General features: G+C 37.7%; 1 protein-coding gene across 1 annotated transcript in view; it reads left to right on the forward strand.

Annotated features, from left to right (window-relative positions):
* STK32A (serine/threonine kinase 32A) overlaps nucleotides 1-26,303 on the forward strand; it is a 76,564-nt gene that overhangs the window by 8,408 nt on the left and 41,853 nt on the right. Inside the window, exon 4 of the mRNA XM_063087188.1 lies at nucleotides 15,327-15,500. Coding sequence (XP_062943258.1) covers nucleotides 15,327-15,500 — 174 coding nt within the window. The remainder of the gene's footprint in view (nucleotides 1-15,326; nucleotides 15,501-26,303) is intronic.

Below are 26,303 nucleotides of genomic sequence, written 5' to 3' on the forward strand. Positions count from 1 at the left end.
AGCTACCATTAGTATTTTCTTGTACTTTCTCCTCATTCTTTTCTGTGCTTTTCAGCATACCTGACTTTGTGCTGTCTCTGCCATCCACAAGCTTGCTTATTTCAAACATTTTATTGTAATTGTTTCCTTATATTATAAAACATTCTTTATTATAATATTTTATTGTTGCTGTGTAAAATTTCAAAATCTTCTAGGCATAAACACTCTTTGTTTCTTCCAAGTACATATTAAGCCTTGTTGTTTGGATAATTAGAAGGACCTGAGTTTTCTGGGATGGCGATGGAGATGCAGTGAGGGCCAAATTCCTTCAATTTTTAGAGGAAACCATACAAATTAGAACTAATAAGGATATAAAAGTGCATTTTATCAGGTGCACCTTCCCTAAACACACACATAGTGCAAAATCCTGTAAAAAGAGGAAGCTTCTTAATCTTCAAGGACTGGTATAATCTTGCTTATAAGTCAAGAATTAAATGCACTGTATCAATTTTGCCATGAAACAAACTGTCCCAAAACTTACTCAAAACAACAGGTATTCCTTTCTTATGATTCTGTGGATTCGCTGGGCAGTTCTGGTCTGGGCCGGCTTAGTTGAAGCTTAGTTACAGCTTACGACACGTGAGTCAGCCATCCAAAATCATCCACCTACTCCTTGAAGACAGGCTAGCCTAGTCTTTCTCTTCTGTTATGAGGGTAGCCCTGGCTTGTTCACATGGGGGTGGAAGCATTCCCAACCACAAGAGGGCTAAGCTTCGTGAGCAAGCACTTTTCCAGCTTCTGTCCATGTCACATTTTCTAATATCCCATTGGCCAAGGCAAGTCACGAGATCGGGCTCAGATTTAAGAGGTGGGGAAATAGACTCCACCTCTGATGGCATGGCAAAGTCAATATAACAAAAGGCCAGGCAGAGGAATCACTGTGGCCAGTTTTGTAAACAATCCACCACAATACATGAAATAGTTTTAAGTTGACAAAATGATCAGGTAAATAGTAGAAACTACAAATACTGCAAGAATTCAGAGCTACACGCAGTTATTGTTTGTGGCTCTGTGAAAGACTTCGAGGAAGAAGTTGTCCATGCATATGACCCTGATGAACCTGGATAGTTGGAGAAGAAGGTAGGGTAGTCCCCGAAAAAGAACTTAGTGAGAAGTGTTATTGTGTGCCCCGTTGTATTAGTCAGGGTTCTCCAGAGAGACAGAACCAGTAGGGTATATATATAACCTGTAGCACCCTTACATAGCAATTGTTCCATGCCTAGTTGTTGACTGACTGACTGATGGCTTAATGAACAGGAAACTGAGTCTTAATGAACAGGAAACTGAATGCAGTCATTCACTTACTGATTTAGTCATTCATATTAGAAAGGGTTTCTTTATTGAAACCAACACAAAGAGCCATTAGACGGTTAAGCTAAAAAGAAATTCATTGGAAAGATTTAATGTAGCTCCAGTTCTGGGAATCTAGGTAACAGGAACTAAAGGATAGGCTTTTAAGGCTGTCTGGGCTGAGATGAATCATCTCCAACCAATTTTCTAACCTTGTATCATCCACTCAAGATTCAAAGTCCTGGGAGAGAATCCAGTTGGTCTTGCTCAGAAAACATGCCTGCTCCTTGGCTAGGAGAAAGAATGAAATAATGACTCCTGGATTGTTGGCCTGAGCAACTTGGATGATTGTGTCATTCACTGAGACGGAGACATAGGAGGAAGAACAGATTCATTGTGAAAATCAAGAAAACTCTTCTAGCTGTGGTAATTTTGAGCTGCCTAGTAGTAATCCAAATAGAGCTGTTGAACAGGCAGCGAATGTGGAGTTCAGAAGAGAAGTCCAGGGTCCAAGAGGAAACCCGGCAAAACACAAATATGGTAATCACTGGCTTACAGATGCTGTTTATACCAGGGATGTGAAGGAAGCACCTTTGGAGAGAGATTAGATGGAAGAAAAGGGCTGAGGACTAAAGACTTAGGGCAATCTAATAGTTCTGGTAGAGGAGGAAGATTCAGGAAACCAGAAAAAGAGAGAACAGCCATGAAGGTAACCAACAAGGTAGGGGTAGATCCAGAGTCTGGCATCCTGGAATCTAGAGAGGAAAGTGTTTCAGAAAGGAAGGAGGGCAGGCCACTTCAAATGCTGCTGAGAGTTCAAGAAGGAGACAAAGAACTGACCACTGACTTGAGAAGATGAACATTGTGGCCTTGATAAGAGCCAACTCCAAATGGCGGGACAAAAAACCAAAGGGAGTGGCTTGATGAGAAAATAAGTGAGCGATTTTATTTTCCGGGGGGTGGAATGGGTTGGGTATATAGCAGGTTTTTGAGATTCATCTGTGTTGTCACAAGTATGAGCAGCAATAGTGCACTGCCATTGTCTATCATTTTCCATGTATAAATATCCCTTGATTTATTTATTAACATTTTATTATTAATGAACATTAGGATTGTTTCAAGATTTTTACAAAGAATGCTGCTATTAACGTTCTTGTTTGCTTCTTTCGGTAAACAAAAGTACACAGATTTGGGGGGATGAACTTAAGAATTAAATCACTCGAACCTAGGGTATACCTGGGTTTAGGTGGCAAACAGTTTTCCAAAGAGGATATATCAACTGATACTCACATAAGTGATGTATGAGAATTCAAATTGCCTTAAAGCCTCTCCGACACTTGATATTATCAGTTTCTTTAAATATAAATGCTCTAGTAAGTGTGTCATGTTATCTCATTGTTGTTTTAATTCATATTTTTCTGGTGACTTATGAGTTCAGGCATATTTTATGTGATTAGTGGCAATTTAGAATCCTCATTCGAGAAGTTCTTGTTTGAGACTTTTGCATCCTTCTATTGGTTGCTTTTTTTCCCTCGTTGATCTGTAAAAATTCTTTGTATATTCTGTGTACAAATCTGTTTTGGATATAAAATATTTGCCCAATATCTGACTTACCTTTTCACTACAGTAATGGTGTTTATTTAACAATAAAAAAAATTTGAATTCAAATGTGGTAGAACTTATTGATCCTTTCCTTTATGGGTAGTGATTCTGTGTCATGCCTAAGAAATCTTTATCTGCACTGAGGTAGAGATGTTCTATCCTGTTTCCTAGATGCTTTACTGTTTTAGCTTGTATATTTAGATCTGCAGTCCAGGATGAAGATTCATTTTTCCCCATGTGGATATGTAATTAACCCAATACCATTTATTGAAGAGTTTATTCTTTCTTTCCACAGTATCACATTTGTTATTAATCAAGTCACCATATAAGTATAGGTTTCTTGACTGTTTCCTTGATTTTACTTGCATATCGTTTAATATTTATCACACTATCTTAATTACTATAGTTCATACTGAATACTCAATCATATAATTCTTCTTTGGATTATGTTGGCTGTAGTTGGCCCTTTGCAATTTCATATAAATTTTATAATTAGCTTTTCAATTTGTATCTTAATGCAGCTGGTATTTATATTGGGTAAAACTGAATTGGTAGGTTAATTCAGAAAGAATAATTAATGCAGGAATATTAATATTAAATCTTCCAATTTATACTTTATATGTATTTTTTATTTATTTAGTTATCCCTTAATTTCTCTTTGGTTTTAGTTTTTAGTGTAGTTTTTAGTGTAGAGGTCAAGCATATCTGTCTTTAGATTTATTCCTAGGTATTTGATGCTTTTGATAAGATTAGAAATGGTATTATTTACCAAAATTTCATTTTCTAGTAGTTTGTTGCTTGTATAATAAAACACAATTGATTATTAATATTGGCATTGTGCCCGGTGACCTTTGTGGTTATAAATTTAAAGTGAATCCAATCATCACAGTTTTGTGTTTTCCTACTTAGACTGCACTTAAAAGATGCTAGTTTTTGTTGCCGTTTAGAGCATATAGGTGGGTTTAACCAGGATTTAAGTTTAATTGGATGAGGTATCCTCACTATGACCAAGTTTGGTGGATTGAAAAGTACAGTTGTAGGAAGTAGACTTAAGTAGTAGATTTTTCATCTTATTGAAGGGATACATGAACTCCCATGTTTACTGCAGCTCTATGTACAATAGCTAGGACATGGAACCAACCTAAATGTCCATCAGCAGAACACTAGATAAGGAAAATGTGCTGTATATACATGATGGAATACCACTCAGCCGTAAAAAAGAATGAAATTCTGTCATTCACAGCATCATGGATGAGCTTGGAGGAAATTGTGTTAAATGAAACAAGTCAGGCACAGAAAGAGAAATACCACATGCCCTCACTCATAAAGGGGAGCAAATTTAAAAAAATTTTTTTAAATAAATAAATAAATAAGACATGAAAGAAACAACAATCACAATAATAAGATGAACTTTCAGAAGGAGAGATCAGAACTATGGTTACTAGAGGTGGGAAAGGGGAAGAGAGAAGGGGGGTTAGCAAGAAACTGGCTGATGAACACAGGAATGATTATATTTTGTAATAATGAACATGCTAATTATCCTGATTTGATCATCACACACTGGACACAAGTGCTCATATTCAACCTCGTACCTCACAAAGATGTATAATCAATTATGCTTTAATAAAAAAAAGGGCTTTGATAACCAAAAAAAAGTAGATTTTGAGGGGAAACTTAAACCATACATATGTGAAGTCACTCTTTAAGATGGCTAACAGTTTTGATGGTTAACTATTTTTGAGGTGCTGTGCTAAAATATTACATGCATAATCTCATATATCTTCAAATACTAGTTCTTATAGGGAAGAAGTTAGTATTCGTCTCCTTATAAAAATGAATAAGCTGATGATAACAGTTTCCATTCCTTGCCAAGCCACAAAACCAGAAAGTGATGGCAAATCTGGGTTCCAGCTCCCACCCCCAAATTCTCTAGGACCCTCAGTGTTAACTTATATTTTATTTTAATGTTACGTATATATGTATCATTACTTGTACAACTCTAAAACCACACATTCAAAATTAAATACAACCACAAAATTAATTTAAAAAATGTTAAAGAACCATTAAACATGGTAAATGATAATGTTTTTGTGAAACAAAATCATCACTTACTCTTTAATGTGCTCCAGACTGAGGAAAATTATTATATTGTTTTCTTGCTTCTCTGGTACAATTTCAGCTGCTGGATATTAGAAATAGAGATAGATAATAAAGGCCCTGAGTTGAGAGCAAAAGCAAGAATGATCAGAACATTTCTGAACGTGCAGTTGGTCTAGTTTGGCTATAAGCACTAGTCAGGTGCAGGGAAGTTGGATGCATTAAAAATGGAGAGACTGGGATGAGGGCTTGAAGGGCAAAGTAAGAATCTCCGTATCTGGTAGTAATGCTGGGATGTCCTCTCCCTGCCCTGGAATTCTGAGAGTGGTGGAGCTTGGTCAATAAGGAAATAAATTGCCTTTCTGGCTGGAGAGGCAGAGGGGTGGACGACACACTGTGCCAGATGGACTTTCTGTCCCTCCACTCTAGAGAAAGCCATCAAAATGTGTGACTCCGCTTGTTCTACAACTCTCTTTTCCCTGTCAGTGTTTGTCCAGCCACTCAGAATCACAAGTGGCCATTTCCAATCCCATCAATGACCCAAAGTCACCAACTTAGACTGTTCTCTCTGCAATTGGTTTATGATTGTCATGGAGCACAAAAGTATTAACTTCCATTTTTTTTTTCTTTTCTGGACCTCTGATGAACTCAATGTGTGAGAGCCTGATTTAATTGTTGCTTATTATCATCTGAACATGTGTCTTGGCTTTTCCTTTGATATGGGGAGCAAGAAGTTGTTATTCCCCTTTGCTTATTCTCTAAGGTAACCATCTCAAGAGATAATGTAGAAAACAATAATAGCCAAATTCTCCCCTGGAGAGGCTTCATAAATAACATCTCCAGAGCTAGTACACATGAGCTGACAGGTCACAAAATATTAGTCAAAGGTCTGTCTAGAGAAAGGTCAGGGCTTCAGGAAAATCAACTACTGCTATATTAGAACATCAGGAAAATAATCTGCAACCTGTTATGTGATTTTAAAAAAATCACCCACCATCTTTTTCATTGTGTAAATTGTAGATTTTTGTACATTTTATTTGAGGTTGTAGTTTATGGCTCAAATCACATATATTACTTTCCATGAGGTTTTTATGAGCCCTACAATCAAATCTAAGTCCTTCTGTTAGTCTCTATCACTGTATTACGCACTTTTCTTTTGCAGCTCTCGTCACAGTTGATAACCACATATTTGTTTGCATAAATATTTGTTTATCTTTTATAGGTGATTGACTTCAAAAAAAAGGGAAATCATGAACTTTGGCTTAGTCCTTCATCCTCAGCACCTTGCACAAAGAGATACATGTACAATAAATATTTGTAAAATGGCCATCAAATAAACAAGTGCTCATTAGGTACTGGGCTATATGAAGGGGCTGCTGACATATGCCGAGATGAGCAAGACACAAAATCCTCAAATTGTTCTGTCAAGTGAGGAATTCAGGGAAAAAAAAGTGTTATTGGTGATGATAGAGTATAATGCAGTGCAGACATCTGCAGCTAGGTCTCTGAAGTATTCTGTAATGGAGAAATGCCTGGGTGACATGGAAGTGTAGGGGGAACATGGAGGGGTAACATCTAATTTACATCTAGCGAGGAGAGGTCAGGAAGGACTAAAACAAAGGGAGATAAACTCATACCAACAGTCTTATGGCTTCTGAGACAAAATATTTCTACTTGCTAAAAAAAAAAGTTTTAATGAACATTTATTATAAGTTATATGGTAGTTTCCTCAAATTCATTCTATCCATTGCCCCCAAAACTACATAAATTCTAAATTATCCATGTTTATGAATTTTAGATATGTGAACATTTAATCTGAATAAACACACAAGATACACAAGAGTGAGTGAGGTCATTTATCTGTTTTGATGACAGCATTTAAGGCACAGTTTTTCCTTTGAGAACTTTGTAAGGCTATTTATGAGACAGAGAAATAAGAATTTTGTAAGTTTCAAAGCTTCTTGTTCTGCTAATGGAATGTAAAATGAAAGTAATGAACCTAAGTGTGTTTGTAGTTTGTGACACAACCCCACAAAATCAACTATTCTAAGTGACTTTCGAACAGTAACTTTACTGTATATCATTAGTGGAATATGTCCCAATGACAACAAAGAACAGCAAAAATATCTTAAAGTGTTTTCAGTAATGGTATTGTTGGGGGTAATGTTGTTGTTATTTTGAGAGTGTTGTGTGTATATGATGGAGTAAAACACACAAATGTTTATGTTGGTATTGAGAACCAGGATTTTCAGTGAGTGAGAAAAGAGTTACTGGTATAAGACTGATGAGGCTAAGTATTTCTGTAATCTTGAATATAAATGGAAAGTGTCATTATGAAACTTATAATGTATTTATCTTAGATTACATTTGTATATGCATATATACATTATACCGCTACCTACATATCTATAGCAGTGAACACTTCTATCACCCAGATTGTCTGGAACAGGAAATATACAAGATAGCCAGCAATATGTTTTCATATCGTATAGTCGTAAAGCTATCAAAACCTACTAGGGTCATGTGAAAATAACACACGATCCAACTTGACTATGTTCCCACTGGCCAAAGGATGGACATTATAAACTGAACATCAATAAGTATAATAGCATCAAACCCATGAGTTCATTGTGGCATTTTAAAAATAATATATTGATTGCTTTTGGAGGATTTTAGGAAACCAACAAATCATTTTGAAAAGGAATAAAGGCTTAAGCATTTGTTTTACCTTTCCTGTAAGAACCATGCCTCAGAGTAACCAAATAATTGGTGAAAGCAAGTTTCTGTATATAAAAATAATCCAGCTAAAGCATGAAGGAGAAATTATAGAATTAAAATATTACAACTCCTAAAGAATTTTTGAATCTAGGATGTGATGGTTCATGACTGATAACACCATGAAAAAATAGTCTTATTAATTATATACCTCCTGATCAAAGCACACACCACCATTTGTGAAATAATCTTGCCTCTCTGCCCCCCCCCCAAATAATTTAATCTAAACCTGAGCAGGCCTCTAGAACTAACCACCAATTTTCACAAAATATGGAGTGATTTGCAACATGTAGATCATGAATGCAATCAGCAAACTTCAGACTGTGGCAATGTTACAGCAAAAATGATTTCGTTTCTTCAACAGAAATTACAAAAAATAAAAGAAGAGTTGGGTAGGGAAACTATGGAATAAAAAGAGATTGCCACATAAACCATGGCAATATGTGGACCTAGTTCGAACCCATGTATAGGACCCAAACATTTTATAAAAGTTCTTTACTTAAAAATAAACATTGTAAATCAGGGAAATGTGAACATTGACTGCGTATCTGATGAGAACTACCAGTCTAGATAATTTACACACATTAGAAGTGGACTCATCTTTCCTGGTTCCTTGCCTGATGAGGCAATGTATATTAGATACATCAGAATAGGAGGAAATGTTTTTCTCATATTTATTTGGCTTTTTAAATATAAAAACAGAAATAAAAACCAAAATGACTATAATCCCACCATTTATATAAATGGTTATCTTATTTTCAGAAAAATTGTGTGCATATACCAGCATATGTGTATAATATGTATATTTTTCTTTTATGGTTGTACGTGTATATCTTTTTTTAATACATCCTTTTTATGTACCCTAAGTATCTGTATTGTATACTGCATTGTATAATGTATAAAGATTGTTTATGTATAAGCAACGTATAAACATTTTTATTTTCCTCCCTTTGTCTTCACAATATAGTATCTTGGAAATCTTTTCATATCAGAATATAGATCTGCCTCAATTTAAAAAAAATTGTGTAATCTGTAGCATTAATTTATCATAATTTATTTGCATTCTCTCCTATTAATGGGCATATTGTTTTTGATTTTATGTGATTTAATGAGCATCCTTATAAGTGTATCCTGGCATACTTTTTTAAAGTACATCCACAGTGAACGGTCCTTGTGATGAAATTACAGGGTCAAAAGGCACGTGTTCTTTGAAGAAATATTTCCAAATTGGCCTCAAAGGAGGTTTTGCCAAATTATCCAGAGTGTATGAATGCCCGTTTCTCCATATCCTCATCAAGTGTGGCTCTCATCAAGCTTTGATGGAAATATTCTCACTCTGATACACTGAGTAGAAGTCATGATATACTTGTTTAGATTGTAAATTGCCTCCCCCTAAATTTATAGCAGAGAGAATTTAGATTGTTGTCTCAACCTGATTCCAATGTTATCCAAGACATTAATCTTTCTTTTACCTCAGATGGTCACATTGCGGTATTTCAGTTGGGAAAAAAAACCAACAAAAACTAAATATAGTTTTATAGACTGTTGAAATCTGACTTTTGTAAATCTTGGGTTTTCTGTGTTGTCATGGTGAATTAATTAGGTGAATAATACTGGGTTTTTAAAATGAATTTCACTCTAGGATACACCTTGGAAAATTATTATAGAGCTACAAAAAGAGAAATCTGATAAGCCATTGCTCCAAAGAATGTTTTTAAAATTTAAATTTGTATTTAATTAATGGGACAGTGTACCCTAACCTCCTCCTTACCCATTCCTCAGGGATCTCTTCTCATAATGGCTAATGTTTTTCCTAAGCCGTGAAAAGCCTGCTGTGAGCACTCCCTGTTCAGAGTCTGAAAAACAGAGATTAACTGTTCTATCTTTTTAGTGTCTAGGGCAACAGTCTCTTGCTTTGTTAGATGAAAATATCATAACTGATCCTTGCCCGGGTAGTCATAATGAGGATTTGGCACAACTTTCTGCAAGAGGAAGAAGGTTCCCCTACTGTCAAGGTTTTCCAGCTTTTCGACTACAACCCATAGCATGAAATATATGAAGGTACTTCAGAAAGTTCATGGAAATATTTGTATTTTCTTGCAATTCTATTTTTCCACTAACTTTTTGAAGTATCCTCATATTTTTCATCACAACCCAATAGATGTCCTTACAGAGACACGCTATATTCACAAAAACAAAAGTTTTATAAACATTGTTTAGCCTTACATGTTAATTGCATTTATCCTCTGTTACTCAATCTATTTTGTTTCTTTTAAAAAAGTGCTTTTTTTTTTATTGGTCATGAATATTCATGTGATACAAATCTGATTGCCACCCCTCATGCCCATGATGTGAGGGCCAGATTCATACTGGCAGCATATCCATTACCACAAATTGCATTTGTACCCCATGTCCTCCACCCAATTACCCCCAACCTCCCTCTCCCTCTCCTTTCCCCCTCCCCACTCCATTTTGAAGCCCAAGAAATGTTCTCTGCCTCTGCAAGTCCAACGCACTACTGTGGTCTTTCTTTCCTTCATTCTTTCTCTCTTAGCTCCCAAGTATGCGTGAGTACATGTGGTATTTATCCCTCTGTGCTTTGCTTATTTCACTTAACGTAAGTTTCTCCAGGCACATCCATGTTGTTGCAAATGGGAGAATTTCATTCTTTTTTATGGCAGAGTAGTATTCCATGGTGTGTGTATGTGTGTGTGTATATACATACACACACACACACACACACACCACAGTTTCCTGATCCTATCATCCATCAATGGACATTTAGGTTGGGTCCATGTCCTGCCTATTGTAAACAGAGCTGCGATGAACATGGGAATGCAGGTATCCCTTCGACATGATGATTTCCGTTCTTCTGGGTATATACCCAGAAGTGGGATTGCTGGATCGTATGGAAGATCTATCTGTAGTTGTTCGAGAAACCTCCATACTGTTTTCCATAGTGGTTGTACTAATTTACAGTCCCACCAACAGTGTAGGAGTGTCCCTTTCTCTCCACACCCTCGCCAGCATTTGTTATTGACTGTCTTTTTGATTATAGTCATTCTAATTGGGGTGAGATAATATCTCAATGTGGTTTTAATTTGCATTTCCCTGATGACTAGTGATGTTGAGCATTTTTTCATGTACCTATTGGCCATTTGTATGTCTTCCTTTGAAAAATGTCTATTCAGCTCCTTTGCCCATTTTTTAATTGGGTTATTTGTTTTTATACTGTATAATTGCTTGAGTTCCTTGCATATTATGGATATTAATCCCTTGTCAGATGCATAGTTAGCAAAAATTTTCTCCCACTCTGTAGGTTGTCGTTTCACTCCGTTGATTGTTGCCTTTGCTGTGCAGAAGCTTTTTAGTTTGATATAGTCCTATTTGTTTATTTTTTCTTTTACTGCTTGTGCTTTCAGGCTCCTGTCACAGCCAATCAAACTAATTGTACAGCCCCTTAATGGATTATGACTCATAATGGAAAAGCACTGCACTGGAGAATATTTTGTATCTCTTCCAACCCACAGTCACATTTCTCTCACTATGGTCTCTGCAAGACCACTCCAAGCACACAAGTGACTCTTTTGACTTGTTTGGTAGCCATGCTAATTTCCAAAAATAGAACCTGGGGAATTTATATCAGACCCTCCCACAGCTTGTGTTTTAACCTCGCTTCTCTCCTCCCTTTCTTTAGATCATTTATCAATTTACTATTTCTTTCTATAACTATTTGTAGAATCTGTATTTCAGGCAGTGTACAGGTACAGAGGCATGAACGGTGAGTCAGAGCAGGCATGCATCCTGATGGCATACTGGGAATAAAAGAGTTCAATCTAAAGCGTACAGGAAAATATTTTCAAATTATAAGTTCTATTGAATAAGAATATGGCATTACATATAACAGGGGGGACTGATTTGACATGGAGTGTTAGGAGAGTCTTCTGGGAGAAGTGACACTTGAGCTGAGACCTGAAAATGAAAGGAATATAGCCAGGCAATGGACAGCACGGTGAGCGCAGGCACAGGTCACCCCCTGTCATAGGCATCTAAGGCCGGAGAGGGCATGAACTGCTAGTTGGGGAATGGAAAGAAAAAATATTCATGATAAGGCTGAAAAAATAGAGGGCCAGACCAAATAGGTTCCTGTCGACCATGGAAAAAGTTGAAGGGTTTTTTGAGGCTGGATAACATGATAAAGCTCTCATTTAAAAAATATAACTGCAGTATGGAGAATAGATTGGAGAAGTCCAATATTATATGTAGAGAGAGCTATGAATAGCCTATTGCCACAGTCTGGGTCACACATGATGGAGGAGGTTGGAATGGGGTGGTGGTCTTTTGTTAGTTGTCTTTTTTCTGACTGAACACACTTTGCAATGAATTTCATGTGCACTGGGACCAGACTTGTTAATTTAAGAGCTGTGGGTTAAAAAATAAATAAGCCATGATATGGTGTACCAAAAAAAGAAAGTTACAGAAATGCAACTGTGAATCTATGTGATAAATGATTGAGGTACAGGGAAGCTCTTACTCTTTTATTTTGAAAAATCAGATTATAATATGAGTTTGAATACTTTAGATATCACCAAATTGTATTATGCCCACATGTGTATAGCTCTGGAAAATGAAATACTTATCGTTTCTCCCTCCGAGAGTTAAGAATCTGAGATGGAGGGCTTGGGAGCTGATGTGCTGAAGGAGAAAGATGAATTTGAATAGCCAAACCTGCCTGCATGATCAAATAAATTTATATTCATACTGGCTGAGGGAAGCATGTTGCCTCTTGCCTGGGCCTTTTCCTTCTTTGATTAATAATCTCCTACATGTTTGAACACTGTTGTTAACTAGCTATGACTGACACCCTTATCAATTTGTTCTGTGAAGAAAAATAGCTCAACCCAAGTCTTACTAAAAATGTTTGTTCATTTGGGCTGAATTTAATACAACCACTGTCCTCCCCCTTAGAGTTAAGTGGAGTAATGGGAGAAGGGTCCTCTGGTCTGTCACCAGGTTTCTAACCTACACCTGAGAGCTTAGCACAGTGACCAGCAGGGAGTGAATCAGATCTGCTCCATGTGCTAACCCAGGCTGAGTAGGCTGCTTCCATTGGCATTTAGTTATGTTTATGGTTAGCACTTTGTTCTCCCTTCTTTTAATACCCAGTCCTCACCCACCTCAGCATCCCAAAAGGCCTTGCTCACATCCCACGAGCAATCAGTCATCTTTTCTGTTTTATTATATTAACTGAGAACAGCCTAAGGTGCAATGGGTTGTAGGTATGATGACATATTAATTATCCCAATATTGCTTACTGGAAGGCCTATAAAACACAATGAATGTAACTTGTATTGGTACATTTGATAGGATTGTGGACCACATTGCCTAGATCTAGATACTTTTCCTGTTGCTCATTAAACCTATTGTAGCGATGACCAGCCAGTCATTGCATTAAGATAAAGAATATCATTTCCTAAAAGATAGTACCAACTCAGACATTTACAAAGTGCTTCCTGTGTTTCTGTCTAAATTCCCCTAAAAGCTTCATTTCTGATATCTTCTATGTGAATCAGTCTCCAGTGGTAAATAAAATTTTTATTTATTAAACTAGTAAACGTCGGGGATTGTTAGCCTTCATTAGAATGTTACTGCCTCGGATTAATGCTTCACTGAATTTCTCTTTTTTCTTTTGTTTGTAAATCCCCTCCTTCTCCTTTGGTCCAATGATAATTATAAGGAAGAAAATGTACTAAGTACAGTTCTCTCCTCATTGATAGTCTACATTTATTTCCTAAGCAAAGAATTTGTCTCTAGGAATTGGTATGTATCCTTGGGCACTGTTTGCAGGCACTTAATTCTTTGATTCAAATAAGACTTGAAAATGTGATCTCAGTGACATTATGTCTAAGGAAACATGGCAAAACAGTGTTATACAGGGATCTTTATCATGACCAGAAATCATATCTGTGCTTTGAGGGAAAGAAATGACAGCAGTAAGGAATGCTTTACAGGAGACTCTTTTTGCACATAGCAGAGGCTAGTTCAGCTCTGTGTCTCATTTTCTCTTCCAATCCCTCAGCCCCATGCTCCTTCACGGGTGAAGCCCACGTCTGATCACACGTACAGCTTAAAACTCTTCAGTGACTCCCCGGTGCCTCCAGACTCAGGAACACGCTCCCTTCGCGGGATCTGGCCTCTGCCTTCTTCTTCAGACTTAAGCTTCCCCATCATACCTGTTGTTCGCAAATCCAAACTGTTTTCCTTTCCCCACTCACACTAGTTTCTTTCTCATGTCTGTGATTGCTCACATGCTGTTTTTCTCTGTCAAATTGTACTTTTGCACCCAGAGAACCTTTGGCTCTACCATTTGTTAGGTGTCTGACCTTATGCAAGTTGCTTACCTGTCACTGCTCCTTTATCTCCTCATTTGTAAATGGGAACCTGAGAGCAGCATTGTTGGGAGGGGCCGGGGTAACACCTGAAGAGTGTGTCAGAGCCTGCCTCCTGGAGGGCATTCAGGAGAAACATCACGAGATGTTAGCTTCATTTTAGTTATTATTATCATCATCCTTCAAAATTTAGCTCAGGTTTCCCTTTTGCTGAGAAGCTTTCCCTTCCCTTCCCATCCCAAAGACTGAGTGAATGACCTTGTATTGTGCACTCAGTTCTTTATTGTCCTTTTAATATCTTTTTCTTATCCTTAATGTGGGACATGATTTTTTGTAATGCTGCTGGGCAATGAAGTTGTTAGTATGGAAAAATGGGCATGAGAATGATTCAAGGAGACCTCATAACTCATATTTTATGGACCCCCTGCAACAGTGTGGTTAGGATATGGTCACTAGCAGTAAATGGATAAATGGGGTTTTCTTTATTTCCTGGGCTTTAAAACTATGTAAGCAAACAGTCAATGAGTGCTTATGTCAAGCATGACAGTAAATATACTTATCCTATTTATTCTTTGCTGTGATCAAATATGATAGATATTCTTATTATTCCCATTATACACATGAGGAAACTGAGGGTCTAAGCTCACAATGCTCGTGAAAGACCATTACAATAGTCCCCCCTTATCCATGGTTTCACTTGCCATGTTTTCAGTTACCTGAGATAACTGAAAGAAGATATTTTGAGAGAGAGAGAGAGAGAGAGAGAGAGAGAGAGAAAGGGGCCACATTCACATAACTTTTATTACACTATATTGTTTTAATTGTTCTATTTATTAACAGCTGTTGTCATTGCTATCTCTTATTCTGCCTAATTTATAAGTTAAATTTTATCTTAGGTATGTATGTATAGGAAAACACATAGTATATATATGGTTTGGTATTATCTACAGTTTCAGGTATCCACTGGGGGTCTTGGAATGTATCCCCTGTGAGTAAGGGCGGACTATTGTACTTCTAGCACCTGAGCTCTTAGCTAAAGAATGCTCTGCTCTGATCTGTAAGTTCTCACTTGTTTCTGGGACTCTTTAGCATGTAAATATGTTTGATAAGTTTTCTTTCCTAATGCTATTCCAGGTATTCCTTCCAAGATGAGGAAGACATGTTCATGGTTGTGGACCTCCTGCTGGGCGGGGACCTGCGCTATCACCTGCAGCAGAATGTCCGCTTCCAGGAAGACACAGTGAAGCTCTTCATCTGTGAGCTCTCCATGGCCCTGGAGTACCTGCAGAGTCAACACATCATTCACAGGTCAGTCAAGTCCAAGGAGACAGCCTTGAACTGCATACACCGAAGAGGATTCACAACCTGCCGCATTCAACAAATCCTTGTTGAATGTGATATTTAATTCTCATTTAATTCTTGCAGCTGTCCCCTGAGGTAGGTTAGTTGTCCCCATTTTGCAGATTAAAAAAATAAATATATAAAAACAGCTTGATTTGTCCAAGGTCATAGTTAGTAAACGGCAAGACCACAATCAAGGAATATTGGTACTATTTTATAACTAAGCCGAGCTAAGAGGAGAAACGGTGTCCTATAGGAACTTAATAAATATTAAATGAATTCACTGAAATAGAAATGGAGGAAGCGCATAGAGTGAAAGAAATAGAATGAGTAAAAAAAATTCCTTGGGGAGAAAATTTGAGTCTTTCTAACATCTGCCTGCCATGTAGTCTGTATTAAGTGAATCCCTAATGTGTGTTCTGTAAATGGAATCTTCAAAAAGTTCATGGAAAGATTTGCATTATCTTTCAATTCCATTTTTCCACAAACTTTTACAAGTGCCCTTGTAGAAATAGTAAAAGCAGTGTGTCTCTTGCACTTAGTGTATTTGTAGTAAATAAAAACACACAAATACCACAAGAAGCTACAAATTCATATAGACAATATAGAGAAAAGGACACTACTTTACATTTGTGCAGAAATTAGTAGTTTTAATGATGACTCCATATGTATAATATCCCATTTGATCTCTTAACTAACCCTAACCCATGATAATGATCAGAGCACATATAGTTAGACCAGTTTTAAATAGTATTAAATATGAGAAAACTATGATTTGGAGGCATTAAGTTATCACCCAGTTTTATTTATAAGAACTGTGAATGTGATCGCCATCAAAACAGCTACCATTTACTGGTGGCTTACTATGTGCCAGGGACTATTAGGTACTTTACATGCATTATCTTATCAAATCCTCAAAACTCAACAAGGATTGCATGTTTTGTGATAGTCTCCCCATTACACAGATGAAGAAACTGTGTGGTTCAAAGATTTGCTAAGAACAAACAGTAACAAATGGCATTACCAGCATTTAAACCTAGATGTCTCTGACCCCAAAGTCAGAGCTCTCCCTACTATACCAACTTGCATTAATTACACATATGAAATATATGCATTAACCAATTACACATCATTAAATGAAAAATCAGCACATGTGGCTCTACCGCTGTCATTTCTAATCCTTGAACAATTCACTGCGTTTTTAAATACACTTATGTCTCAGTTAGGAAAAAGTTGGCTAGATAAAATATGTGACCAGTACTAGTTGACATTTATCTGTAATTCATGGGGATTAGTACAAAGCCTGGAGATGAAAATGTAGCATCACAATTTATAGATTCTTTGTGTAGGTACCATGGATCAATCTTTTTTTTTTTTTTTAAATTTTTTTGGCCGTGGCCCGGCGCACTTAAATAGTTACTATTTAATTTTCCACTTTGGAAGGGCCTATTTGTATCAGAAGTGTGCTCTCCAGGCAACAGATAAAAGGACAGCAGACCAGTTAATCATGTAGGATCTCGGAAGTGAATTTACACACCTGGCGTTTTGTCAATAACTGGAAATCCTGTTCTCAAGCACTCTTCCTCCTAGACTGGCTTTCTGATCCCTCACAGTTCTTTCTGAGGACAAACTCTCCACATTTGTAGTCTATGGAGTCCCTTTTAGAACCTGCATGCTCAGTCATCCTCCCAAAACTGCCTACCACAGCATGTTTTGGTTGCTGACATCATAGATATCGGAAAAGAGACTGTTATGATGAGAAGTCAGCATGACCTAAGAGTGCCTTTTAATTCTTCTGAATTTGGGCTCTGCACCTTCTTTCTTTGTGCTTTACTTTCTCTGTCATTGGAAGTCGAGATGCTCTGAGCATTCTTGCCGTGACCTGTGTTCCAAGAGGAATTCAGGAGGAAAAATAACAAAAACCTTGACACAATTTTTCCTCAAGGAACTTACTAATACCAAATGCTGTTTTTCTGTCCTCTCCTTCATTCTTTATTGCTCTCATTGTCGTTTTGCCACTTCAGTCAGAAACCAGAGACGAACATTCAGTTCTCGCCCTTTACACACTCACAATTACTGCTTAGTGCACATCCTCAGAAGGGCCTCTTTGTACTAAATGTTTCCTCACCATGGCAAATGAATGGAAGGTAGACATGGTGACATGTTGAATGCTGTATTAAATAAAGGTGACTTCCTTCTGGGGTCGGGTGTATTTCTATTACCTGTGTGCCCCACCCCACCTCCCGGGTGTTATATTTTACAGGCTATCATAGTATCTTGTACCTCTAATGAGAAGCTGTGACATTATTCATGTGTAATTAATTCATTTCTGTCTCCTTTACAGATGCATAAACATGACTTAGAGTCATGAGTGTTTTGCTTTTCATTGCACAACCAGTATGTAGCAAAAATATAAAGGGAGGGACACTGGCTGAGCCACAGGAATGACTGATTGACTAGAAGCCCAGACTTACAAGTAGTAAAGCAAAATTAAAATACAGGACATTAAAGCCAAAAGTTTCAAACCTACCTTGGTCTTTACATTGAGTGATCATATAATTTGTCATCCAAATCAGGATACTCCTGATAGCTAGAGGGCACTATTAGTAATTATGCCAGAAAGACAGACAACACCCATAAATATTTGGGGCGATTCAGGACATAAATGACATTATTAAGGTTTTTCAAGACAGTAGTGACCAAATAGACCTTTTAATTTGGACAGAGCTCTGATAACCATGATTTTCTGCTCTTGGAGTACCAGATATCAATTTGACGTGGTATTAATTTCAAATGGTGTCAAATGACTTTAAGAACATGTGCATGATAAAAATAAGCAGTGTTCCTTGTCTACGGAACTTAAATGATAATAATGGTGGCATTTTGAGACTGGGGACCAGGGGACAGAGTTAAAAGCGTGAAGAGCAACATGGAAGAGAGATGTGTAGTCTTCTGAGTCCTGTAATTCTCTTTTTAAAATCTCTTTCTTCAGAAGAATCAGCAGAATGCATGCTGTATTTAATGGACTCTAAGATAGCAAAACAAAACATCTTTTAGTTACTTAGAAGACTGGATTGTAAAACACATCCTGAGTTCCGTGATATTAAAAACATGAACGAAAAAGAATTGGAGATGTAATTTCCCCAGACAAGGAGAGACCATCTGCATGAAACTGCAGATATAAAATATGTGACTTCTTAATTTCAGATTAAAACCTACATTTTGCTTCTGGACATGGTAGAAGATTCAAGATTATCCAGAAGCAGTCAGTAAATATGTGTGAAGCAGGAGCAGTGGTAGGCCACCATTTACTGAGTGCTTCCTGGGCTGCAGGCACTCTGCTGTGCACTTGCTGTGAATTATTTCACTCAATCTTCCCACAACTCCAGGAGGTTGATGGTATTATTGTCCCCATTTTACAGTTGATGAAACTCTAGTTCAGAAAAATTAGGTAGCTTGCCTGAGGCCGTATGGCTAGTAGTGGGTGAGGCACCACATTAAGGAAATGCAGAGCCCCTCTCCCTTGGCACCCTCCTGATGCCTGCATGGCTGCAGCCAGCCCGGGGAGAGCGTGGCATCATGTAAGTGTGGTCACCTGCCTTTGGGCACCGCAGTCTGGCTGCACATGCAGAAATGGCTCATGGTCAACCAACAGACTAGAGGACAGCTTAACACCAGAAGCTAAATTGTGTGAGAAAGGCTGAAGTACTTCAGAGAAGAAGGTTTGCGATAGCAAAACAAAGTTTTAGGAGAGTTCAGAGGGTTTAACGGGGATTTTAATAGTCTAGCTATGGAAGGGGAGCTAATGAATAACAGTATGGTTGCCCTCCCTGTCTGTGGGTTCCGCATTTGTGGACTCAACCAACCATGGGTCGAACATATTAGAAAAAAATTGTACTGAACATGTACAGACTTTTTTTCCTTGTCATTATTCCCTAAGCAGTGCAGTATTTACATAGCATTTACATTGTATTAGGTATTATAAGCAATCTAGAGATGACATAAAGTATACAACAAGGATGTGCATAGGTTATATGCAAGTAGTGTGCCATTTTATATCAGACACTTGAGCATTTGGCTTTCCTGCCAGCAATGTCTAGCTTAATTATTTTTATTAGACACCATAAGTGCTGTTTCTGCAATAAATTGCAAATGAGACAAAAATGGGGTTTTGTTTTATTTTGTTGGTGGATTTTTTTAATCCACAGATGTGAATTTTTTTGTAGTTTCCTACATATAGAGAATATTCATCTAATTTTCCTCAGTTTCAGAATCTTTCTTTTCTATGGTTGTTAAAGACACAGGGTCGCATAATAACCATCACTTTTGAATTGTACAATTAGACAGTTTTCTTGTTAGTCAAGAAGTGAAAAGTTTTTCTGTGAATATTCCTTGAAAATCAGCCTTATTTTCCAAACTATTTCCAGTTTCTAGTTTAGTGTTCCCCTTTGCTTACTTTAAATCGGTGAATCAAGGCTTTAAAATACAAAGTAATTGTTTGCTTTTATTAAAAAAATAAGAAAAACAAAACTCATTATAATTCCTCCTAAGGGGATAGTACTATTTGATTTGTTGATTGCCACAGTCTTTCCAATGAGTAATCTGATGGAAAATAATTATTATAGTCTGAAGAAAACTTTATATTCACTCCCCTATCAGATGTTAAAGAAGACTTAATTACGAATTTAAGCTAATGAGATGAATTGTGTGGGACAGTTAAATAGTAAGTCATCTTGGATCAAAATTCCATTTGAGGGCCGGCCCGTGGCTCACTCAGGAGAGTGTGGTGCTGATAACACCAAGACCACGGGTTCGGATCCCATATAGGGATGGCCGGTCCGCTCACTGGGTGAGCGTGGTGCTGACAACACCAAGTCAAGGGTTAAGATCCCCTTACCGGTCATCTTTAAAAAAAAAAAAAAAAAAAAAATTCCATTTGAGTGGATGTTTGATTGTTTTTCCCTCTTTTTAGAAATTACCCCACTCTGATGAAGTTATAACTCACTGTTTTCTAAATTCCTACAGGAGTGAGATAAAAATCTAATTAGGCAATTTGTGTAAATAATTACAGTACAACAGAGAGACTCACAAAAATGCCATCTCCCATTGAATAAAAGAAAACATGATTGTCTAGAAAAACACAGGATGGTATTTTTGTTTATCACTTTCGTCTCCTTAACTGTAATCATAAGAACCAATAACTGAACCCAGATACATCTAGAGCCTCTGAAAGCTGTAGGTAGGAATTAATCCTCACACATCATCACTTAGACTGAAGTACCTACTTAAAAGGGATTCCTGTCATTCTCTCAGAAATCAGTAACTTGACCAGTAAAGAAAAAAAACTTAGGGATGATGTGTCTATTCTAAATATTCATTCAGCAACTATTTATTGGGCACCTAATTGCCAATGTTCTCAGTCCTACGGCCCCAGTGGTGAACAGGACAGACAACCTCTTTGTCATAAAAAGTTGATAATATTACAGCATAAAAGGTAGTCAAGTAAACACGTCAACACTAATATCAGAAAGGTTTTTTTAATTCTGTGGCATGTGCTAAAAAGAATATAAGCTGTTATGTGTCTATCCTGAGGTACACACACAGCCACACACACATCACTCATAGCTGCGTCTTCACAATGGTCGTGGTTATACTTCTAATTGTAGCCTCTGGAACACAATATTCCTTACAAAAAGCTGTCTACCTCTCCTAAACTTAAGACCTCATGGGTAGATACTATATCTCACTCATTTGTCAATCTCCAGTGTCTAGCACAGTATCTAAACCAGAGTGGTTGCTGGATAATTCAATTACTGAATAAATGAATGAGTACAGTGTGTACATGCAACCCTTGAGTGAGTGTGTAGAAGGTAAAAGTTGGTGTGGATGATACTGTCTTCAGCAAATTCTTGATTTATTCCACACATTCCTATTGCATGTCCACAGTGTGTGGGGCTCTGTGCTACCTTTCCTGCATGCTATATTCGTATTGTATGCTGTGTAACAAATTACCACAAACTTAGGTGACTTATCATAACACACGTTTATTAGCCCCAGTTTCTTGGGTCAGGAGTCTAGGCACAGTTTAACTGGGTTCTCTGCAAGGCTGTCATCAAGGTGTCAGCCAGAACTGGGTTCTCTTTTGGAGGCTGGACTGGGCAAGGGTCCACTTGCAAGTTCAGTCAGGATGTTAGCAGAATTCACTTCCTTGTGTCTGTAGGAGTCATGGAAGCTTGAGTCCAAATCCAAATTCAGCAAGGAGAGCATGACTCTAGAGTGCGTTGATTAGCAAGACAAAGTATATAAATTCTCAAATAATGTTCTAAACATTACATAACATAACTCAATCACAGGAGTGATGTCTCATCACATTTGCCATGTAATGTTGGTTAGAAGCAAACCATAGAACCAGTACATACTCGGGGGCTGTGAATTATACAAGGGTGTGAACGTCAGGAGGTGGGGATCATGGGGTCACCATAAAGTCTCACCACATTTCCTCTAAAGAGATGGTCCTATACCACACTCTGACATACCAATTTCCTCTATGACCTTAAGCATAGCTCTGAACTTCCCTGTCAAGGAGGAAGAGAAGAGGTTTGACCAAGAGATCTGAAATGATTCTCTCATATCTAAGACTGTAGGATGATCTCCTCTCAGCCCTGGTAGGGAGCTCTTCAAAGTGTCATCTCCTCCTCATTGTCTGCTCTCTACCACATACCCATTCCCCTCCAAGAAGGCTGCATGACTGAAGCTAACTGTCCAAAGAGCATGTGACACTGAGGTGTGATAAATAGCTATTAACACATTTACCAATCAAGGTCTTGTTTGCAATTCATTTGTAAACCAAAATTATGTCTGCTTTATCCAAAGTCTTCAGTTTATTACAGGCAGATGTGGGCTGTGATTTCACCTTTGTGTCTGACTCACACACACTGTAGTATCTTAGCAGTCACATTTTATTTTCTTCAGATGATAATTCACGGGGAAAAGTAAGATCATTCTGCAGCTAATTATTTTAGTCAATGATCATTGAGTGGCAGATAAGCTGCTAATGAATGAATTTGCCAACAGTGACACTCCAGCTTTCTGAAGCCTCTGGAAATGAGTCATCTGGAGAGATGTTTTTCTGATTCCTAAAGGTGTTTACTTCTTTCAGCCCACCAACATTTTTTAACCATTTATTTTATATTACACATTACAAATGTCATTTTCTTAATGACTTAACAAGAGCTATCATTTACTGCGCTTATGCGAAGAACCAGGCACTGTGCTAATAGGCATACTGCCCATACCGCCTAAGTTGATAGTCAACAATACTATGATGAGGGAAGCAACTTGCCAATATGCAATTAGTATATGGGGACCAAAGTCAAACGTAGGGTTATCTGATTCAAAGGACCTGCTCTAAATATAGGAGCCCTTAGTTTCACTCTTATGAAAATAACAGATATCCTCAAGATCAGACAAGCTATTTAGGTCTGTTCACCCAATAGCAATAAACTTGTTTAGATGCATATTTTTAGTTGGTATGTGTTAATGTATTAAATTGTGCTCCCTCCCAAAAAAGACATTTTGTTAGTTTTCTGTTGCTTATAACAGAATGCCTAAAACTGGGTAATGTATAAAGAAACAAAATCTATTTCTTACAGTTTTGGAGGCTGGGAAGTCCAAGGCCAAGGGGTGCATCTAGTGAGGGTCTTCCTGGTGGGAACTCTCTGCAGAGTCTCAGGGTGGCACAGGGTATCACATGGCAAGAGCGGCTGAGCATGCATCAACATGCTCACTTGGTCTTCTTGTAAATCCACCAGTGCCCCTCTCATACTAACCCACTCATCCATTACTCCATTAATCCATGAATGGATTAATCCATTCATGAGAGCATAGACCTCGTCATCCAATCACCTCTCAAAGGCACACTTCTCAATACAGCATACTGGAGATCAAGCTTCCCATATGGAGGGGACAAACATTCAGAAGACCACACAGGTATGTTGAAGTCCTAACCTGCAGTGCTTCAGAATGTGACCTTTTTTTTTGGAAACAGAGTCTTTACAGAAATAATTGAGTTAGAATGAGGTCATTAGGGTGGGCGCTCGTCCAGTATGACGAAAATCCTTATTAAAAGAGGACATTTGGAAACAGAGATGGACGCACAGAGGGAACATGATGTGAAGAGGCGCAGGGAGAATGCCATGTGAGGATGGGGGATTGGAGTGATGTGTCTATAAGGTAAGGGACACCAAAGATTGCCAGCAAAGCATTGGAAGCTAGGAAGAGTCAAGGGAGGATCCTACCCCACAGGTTTCAGTTTCTTTGCTGCTGAGATTTCAATCTTTGCTTCTCTAGTAGGTGCTCAGAGCACCTCTGTCTTCACTACGGATGCAGCTACTCAGAGTTACTTCCAATACATTATGGAATGAGAGACCAGATAAATCTTGTTAGAATTGTTTGTAAAAGTAACCCAAGAAAATACTCAATAAGTATAGTCCATTAGATTTAATATATAGTAACCAATTTTATGTTGCCCAGAGACTGTCTTTGCTTACTTTTGTATTTCAGGTTTGGTGAGACAGTTCAGATATCTGTGGCTTTTTAATACTCTTTCTCTAGCCCAAGGTGTTTTGTTTTACTTTCATATATCTGTAAGAAAAGTTAAATATTGTCCAGTTTACCAAAGCAGCACATCCAGTATGAGAAAATTAAAAGTTTCAAAATAATTAAAGACAATCTGATTTCTGATGTTGTGTGTATTGCCCCTGATGCTGGCTTTCTTCCTTTCAGTGTACTGTTAATATTTTCTGTTTATTGCGAATAATTGATTTTGGTTTCAGAATAGCATCTTCTGTGGAGTGGTTAAGAAATGCCCTTTCTTTTTGTTTTGGTAAATCTTCTCTATGGTAGATCAAAAGCCTTTGCAAATGTTCTCTTTTTCTAACTCACGCAGCAGAGGGGCCACTTGAGCCTCAAAAACAAAATGGCAGTGTAGTAATGAGGGTATTAGGTTGATAGGTTCCGTTCAGCACCTGCTCCTGAGCTACCGAATAATGTATGAGCATGAATTACACGTTGCGAAAACAGGAGAATCTGCTCCTTTGTGTTATGTATCAGGCAATTTCAAAAGGGCTTTGAAACTGTTTCTCACACAAGGCCACCCATTTGTGAAAACCCGTGCGATAAAGAATTGCTTGTTTACAGGTTAACATTTAACTCGCCTAGATTGAGCTTTTAATAATTTCTATAAGGTTAAGAGTTTCATTAACATGAAACCTGTGACTTGGTCCAAATTAAATTTTACTTTGCCCATCACACATTTTGATATAAAGCTTAAGCTTCATTCTTTCAGGTTTAGCCATTTAACACATAGTATTGATCACTTATGTATGTGCCAGGCACAAAGCTCTGAATAGAACTTTGAAACATAAAAGCATGGTTTTGTCCTCTTAGAGCTTACAGTTTAGTTGAGGAGATAAGGCAATAAACAAGAACCAAATATATAAGTAACCACATTAGTTACAGATTGTGTTTAGTGCTTTATGGGAAATAAACAAGGATCTATGGAAGAGTACAGGTTTGGGAGTGGAGGCTAATTTAGCACTGTGTTTAAACAAGGCCTGTCCAAGTAGATGGCATTTGAGCCAAGACTTGAAGGACAAGCAGCTCTAAAGTAGAAGTTTGTTATGTCCTGGAGCAGACCGAGGACTCTGTAGTTGGAGCATGCGAGAAAAGGGAGAGTGGTTCATGAAGCTGTAAAAGAGGGGAGCAGAGGCCAGATCATCTTGCCATGTTCAAGCAAACACTCTAGCTCAACATTATTTCTTATTTAGGTTTTAGTGAAAATGCAGAGCCAGCAGGAAAGGGTACATATTTGATTTTGTTGTTAGTTTAGAGATAAGTGCAGCATTCACAGACAGTGGTAAGTAAATACGGATGGGAATGGTAGGGGATGGCACCCACTAGCTTCTGTGGACACTAGGGCAAGAAGGAACTTGCAGATCACTAGTCTACTTTTCTTACTCTGTGGATAAGGGATAGGCATAGTTTTTATGTAAAAAGCTAGATAGAACATGTTTTAGACTTTAAAGGCCGTATGGTCTCTGTCACAGCTCCTCAACTCTGCCATTGTAGAATGACAGCAGCCATAGACAATATGTAAATAAATGAGCATGGCTGTGTTGTGGTAAAACTTTATCATGGACAGTGAAATTTTAGCATAATATTTACATGTTACAAAATACTTTTCTTCTCTTGATTTATTTTTCAACCATTTAAAAATGAAAAAAAAATCATTCTTAGCTCATGAGCCATACAAAATACTGATAAGCTGAATTTTACCCACAGAGGGTAGTTTGTCAACCCCTGGTACAGATGTGAAAACTGAGGCCTAGAGAAGCAAGTGATATGCCCAGAGTCACAGAGCAATTAGAGATAAGGCTAGGACAAGAAACCATGGGTTCCAGCCATTAATAGCCTTTTTAAAGAAGCCAAAAAGATGGAATCAACCTAAGTGTCCATCGATAGATGACTGGATAAAGAAAATGTGGTATATATACATAATGGAATACTACTCAGCCACAAAAAAGAATGAAATTCTGCCATTTGCACCAACATGGATGAGTCTGGAGAAGATTATGTTACGTGAAATAAGCCAGATAAAGAAACAGAAATACTGCATGTTCTCACTCATAACTGGCTGCTAGAAAGGAAGGGAGGAAGGGAGTGAGAGAAGGAGGGAAGGAGGAAGGAATGAAGGAAAGAAAGAAAGAAAAG

Source organism: Cynocephalus volans, chromosome 2 (assembly GCF_027409185.1).
Source record: "Cynocephalus volans isolate mCynVol1 chromosome 2, mCynVol1.pri, whole genome shotgun sequence".
Lineage (NCBI taxonomy): Eukaryota > Metazoa > Chordata > Mammalia > Dermoptera > Cynocephalidae > Cynocephalus > Cynocephalus volans.